The sequence below is a fragment of the Homarus americanus genome, unplaced genomic scaffold, assembly GCF_018991925.1.
Source record: "Homarus americanus isolate GMGI-L3 unplaced genomic scaffold, GMGI_Hamer_2.0 scaffold25013, whole genome shotgun sequence".
NCBI classification, from domain to species: Eukaryota; Metazoa; Arthropoda; class Malacostraca; order Decapoda; family Nephropidae; genus Homarus; species Homarus americanus.
This window is the reverse complement of record NW_024722158.1, coordinates 5,367,614-5,373,011: the sequence shown is the minus strand read 5'-3', so window position 1 is coordinate 5,373,011 and position 5,398 is coordinate 5,367,614. Positions and strand designations below refer to the sequence as shown.

The 5,398-nt window shown below is 35.1% G+C and overlaps 1 protein-coding gene across 2 annotated transcripts; it reads left to right on the top strand.

Annotated features, from left to right (window-relative positions):
* Positions 1 to 669: 669 nt before the first annotated feature.
* LOC121862150 (cytochrome c oxidase assembly factor 6 homolog) lies at positions 670 to 3,575 on the top strand. 2 transcript variants are annotated; one of them, XM_042360219.1, is made up of 3 exons: positions 670 to 799; positions 2,197 to 2,309; positions 3,081 to 3,575. In XM_042360219.1, exons 1-3 carry the CDS (start codon positions 756 to 758, stop codon positions 3,242 to 3,244), a joined length of 321 nt encoding a protein of 106 aa, XP_042216153.1. In that variant the 5' UTR covers positions 670 to 755; the 3' UTR covers positions 3,245 to 3,575. The 2 variants fall into 2 exon arrangements, with proteins under 2 accessions (XP_042216153.1, XP_042216154.1); XM_042360220.1 differs by lacking the exon at positions 670 to 799 and adding an exon at positions 1,552 to 1,843.
* The last annotated feature ends 1,823 nt before the right edge of the window (positions 3,576 to 5,398 follow it).

The window sequence follows — 5,398 nt, the reverse complement described above, 5'->3', positions numbered from 1 at the left end:
ATCATTTTTTACTTAAATTTCATTTTTAAACTCTCTATAATGATAAATTTACTCTATGATATTATTAATTATCTTAAATTGTGTAATTTTGTCACTTTGTGTTCTTTACCAGAAATGCCTTAATGCTTATATATAAGGCCTCCCTCAACAAGGTGAAGGAAGATATTCCCACACTCACTAAATCAACCGAGAAAAATAATGACAACTTAATTATTTTCTTGCTGATTCTTCACGATAATCAATATTTTTGTTACCATAGTGGGTTTTTTGTGTGTATATTTAGATGTGTTTTACTCAAATCTGACCTTAATTGTTGGGGGCAAATGGGCGAATTTTGTAAAAAAAAAAATATATTTCCATAATGCACAAATCATGACATCATATAAAATAAACATTAACAGAAATAATACAGGTATTTTATTTTGGGTATAAAATGTGGCAGAATGGATTTATTTACCCTACACTGGAGGGAGTTGTGTTGCTTGGCCACTGGTGCTATTTTATACAGTATTAAACTTTTGCATGGTGGACTTGTAGGTTGTATTGCAGGCTGTGTTGCATCGTGGGATTGCAGGCTGTGTTGCATAAGATTATAGTATTTTTAATGTTCGCCTATAATCTTTGAAAAACCCATTTAACAACATAATTTGGAGAAATTAAGCTGGTGAGATTTTATCTTGTATAATTTTGATAAGATTTTACCCCCAAGAAAATTGTCTCGTGGAATTTTCTCAAATAAAATTCCACAGACTCTGATGAACCAGTCTCCTCCCCCCCCCTTACATCTTACCCAGCCGAGGTTCGTCATCACGGTCATTTCACTCTACCTTACTCTTTATACACATGTTTCACTATCGAAATCTTCTACCCTTATTTAACAAATTTTTCTCTCACTTGTGTAAACCTCTCGTTTCCGTCTCATGAGAAATTCAGGGCAATTACTTCCCTACACTTTAGAGACATCGCCAGGAACACTATTGACACTGCCAAGACTAATCTGTAGTCATTTTGCAACATATAATATAGCTAGAACCAGTAATTACCTGGAACTATACTAGGAGTTAAGTGGAGCTATAAGCCGTATACGTGAGTGAAAGAACAGTGATTCAGTGATTGTGTTGTGAAATGTTGTAAAACACTTGGATAATAATACACACAGAATAATGTATTTACGGGTCCGACTAATTACCCAAATGTAGCCGCAATGAAGTCAAATGATGGTCCTACAAGAATAAATCGGACTGCCAATCACTTCTCGATTATTATTTGCAGTCATAGTCACAAAAAATTGGTAAACTTAACTTAATCTGAATTAATAGATCGAGTGCGTGTACCTAACTTAACCTAACCTCGACTAGTATTTGGTGTCACGAAGTCACAAAAAATTGGTAAACTTAATTTAATCTAAGTTAATAGATCGAGTGCATGTACCTAACCTAACACAACTCAGATTAAATTAAGTTTACCAACTTTTTGTGACTATGACAGCAAATAATAATCGAGAAGTGATTCACAGCCCGATTTACGCTTGTAGGACCATCATTTGACTTCATTGCGGCTACATTTGGGTAATTAGTCGGACCGTGTATTTACTAACTAATGTATAATGTATACATGTATTGTGTACTGTATTTAATTTGGAGCGTGTTATGTTAAAGAGATGTTGCTTCACTGTCAGACTTGAAATAAACCAAGACCAACCTCAGCTAAATCCACATAAACCCAAGCTAAACCAATAAATTAGTCAGTTAGGTAGTTACATAACACACGTTAAGAAGTCAGTTTAGTGGGGATGTCCTCCACTTGATTAAGCCTATATTTGAGGTTTTCTTCTAGACAATATGTAAGTATTTTTAGGGGGCAGCTGTTTAACCTGACCCCACGTCCTTAACTATTACTGAAGGTTCCTGATGTTTGAATTAACAGTCATCTTTTTCTTAACACTTTCAAGGGATCTATATCGTATTCATTCTATAGTTCGGTGACTAAGACTAAACCACATAAGCCAAGTGTGGTGTCATTAAATAACACTGCTGCTCCTGTTACTGTATTAATGTTCCTAGATATAAACCTTATCTAACCCAATCTAGCCTCCTCATTAAAGGGTTCAATCTTAAGGTGAAATAATCCTGGGAGTAATCTTCACGTGATCTGGGCCTTGTTATAGATTTATTTACAGTGTGTTCTCTCTTTCAGGGACATAATGCCAAGAGAAACAAGTGAGAAGTCTTCCCACTTCCCAAACAAGGAGTCTCGTTATCAGTGTTGGGATTCCAGAGACAAGTTTTGGGAATGTCTTGATGCTGGAGGTGAGAGTTATCTGTGAGTGGATGTATCTGTCTTGTTTTAGTTAATACAGGTAGTGAAGCCACTTTCATTAAGGAGAGTTTGTGAATACCTTGAATGTAAAACCTGTTACCTACACCTTGTATACATGGATATCAGGGTGTTATGGGAGATGAGTTAAAAGTCAAGGGACGTAATATTGGGTAGGTTTGCTTTAGGTCATGTAGGTTGGCTCTTTGGAGACACGGGTTACCACAGGGGATGTAGGAACACATTTCCGCAATTGTACCAGTAGGAAGTTGAATGCTAAATGGAAGGGACAATAAGGTACAATATACAATAACGGACATCATACGCGATGGTGCAGTGTATGAATTAACCATCTCTTCAGATGAGCCTGATGAGACAGTGTGTGTAAGGGATGACAGGAATACAGTAGCTGCTCCTGCTACTAGATTTCCCGTGAGAAAGAGGAAACCAGTTGTGCAAATGGATCTTTAAAAAGTGATGTGCTTTTAAACTGTAATTTCTTGGTTGTTGATGTACCATGGCGAGATGTGTTATCTTGTTGTGTACTGTATTTGTGTTTTGGTGGGTGGAACAAAGAATGTGTTGTCTTGCACCTGTGAGTTGTTAAGTATGGGGCAGTGAGTATGCTGGTGGTTTTTTAGAGTTGTGGAGAAATAGCTACATTAGGGAGGTAGAAATACCATACTAGAAAGGATGTCAGTTGAATGTATTATCTCTTGGTATCTTTCATATGTGACTAATTTTTTTACATTTTCATTCATCAGGTAATGAAGAAGTTTGCAAGGAATTAAGAAATAAGTACATTGAACTCTGCCCGGCAATGTGGGTGAAACATTTTGACAGAAAAAGAAACTATCTGGTCTTCAAGGAGCAGATGAAACATGGATATGAGCCACTGGATTCCACTAGGACAAAAGAACCAGGGTAGCATAAGTTTGTAAATAGTTTCATATAAGCTTTTTGTGTTTTGTTTGATTTCATTAGTTTTTCTCACAATTAAAACCATCTCTTAAAGGTACCAATCATCCTTGTTGAGACATATTCGTATACACATGAGATACAGTACAGTTGTGTTGTTTTCTCATCATTCTTAAGGTCTCGCTCTTGCTATGGGTTAGTTGTTTATATATTTATATAGTATAGGCAAATAAGAATTTTTCACGACTGTTCAATAAGAATGTCAATAAATTTTCCTTTACTTATTATTTATTGTAAATAAGCCATAATGTAAATAGAAAACAAATAAAACAAAGAAAACTTTTTATTTTTCATTCTATTTACAAGCTTTTCCTGTCCACAAACAAAAGCATATAACTAGGTGAAAAATCCAACAAACCTATTGGCATTGTTAAATCCAATAAGATACCTTTTGTGTTGCCATGTTATCTATGTAGCTAAATAATTTGATTATGTACTACATGTGGTTTCTGTTCAGCTGACTCTACTGATTATGTTATGTGGGAATTACTTTCTTACAGCACTCTGTAATACAAAAACTGAGGAAGAAATAGTGATGGGTCAATACTGTATGCAAAAGTGGTACAATATTCCTAACGTGTACAACTTGGAGGAACGAAAACCACATTAAATGGAAAAATAAGTTGGAGATGCCTTAAATTTTTTAATTAGCTTAATTAGGTACATAAGCTCAATATGCCTTCTTAAAACAGGTTTATTAGGTACATTCTAGATAAAGGTTTCTAATATCTGTATATCCAAATCTTCATCTGTTTCTCCAATGGGGCCATCTCCATGGATCCAGTGTTGGTACAGGAGGAAACCAGAGTACCAAGAGAAAACATTTGATATTCAATGCAGTCACAGTGGACAACCCTCTACTGACATTCGATCCATGGGGAAACAGAGCCCAGGTTGCAATGGTGAGAGACAAGCATGCTACTGCTGTACCAACACTAATCAGTGGTACTGAAGATTGATTATGAATGGAGTTGCATGCATGAAGGTATATAAGTGCAATCACTCAAGTAAATGGAAGGGTTAACTAATGATGAGCGGTATGTGGACCTTATAAACCGACATAATGAGACAGATAATACCACAAAAAAATGTTAAAGAATACTGAGGAAGATTAGTATACAGTGGCAAGAAATGGCATAAGAGGTCTACTTATAACAATTAAATGGAAAATTATACTCGAGATATATGGAAGCTATTTAGAGAGGCTAATGGTGTTGTGATTAATGACTAATAAGAAAAGGTTTTGATGACATGCACAATTATTAGATATTAGTTTTGTAATGCTCTGATTTTGGTTGAGTCTTGAAAAACCCATCTTTGGACACTGAGAGTTAAGGCATTCCATAAGAAAAAGCAAACAAAACAATCATAAAAACAATAAACTGCTTTCATAATACAGGGAAATTATAAAAGTATGCATGTATATAATTATGAAGTGATCCACCAGTAATCAAAAAAATCAATAATAAACCACTTTTTCCTTACTGCACGGCTAAGCTTGATTCAACAACAGTGTTAGAGGGAGGTATTAATGTCTGCAGTAAGGAAGAAAACACAGTAGTTGCAGAGATTAATTACAAGATTACTCACATTTCAAAACACAAATGGAAAGTAAGATATCAAGATTAAATTGTGTTCTTCAATCTATCTAATAATAGACAAATAAAATGTGAAGTTTGATACGGGAAACACATTATGTCTACCTATCTATCATCTTCACTCCTTTTCCTACTTTATTTATGGGATGGATCATGAGGTAAAGAAACCCCCAAGACGGGAGAGAAGTGACAGGGTGTGAATACTGCAAGACAAGAGTAGAAAATGACAGGAAAAGGCTAAACCAACGCGTGGACACAAATTCTGTACTCCACTTACACTCGTTTCTACCCACAACTTACATAGTGCAGTATATGCTACATGTCTAATCTCACTGTGTAATTCTGATTCATGCAGTCTTTTTTTTTATATCACTGTCTGCCTATTTTACTATCTTTATATGTTACAAGTACAAATGTTACTACTATAAGGCTGGGATAATATGAGTAATTATTTACTAGTTGTATCTCGTCTTTAAACAATGGTACAAATGACGTCATATATACAT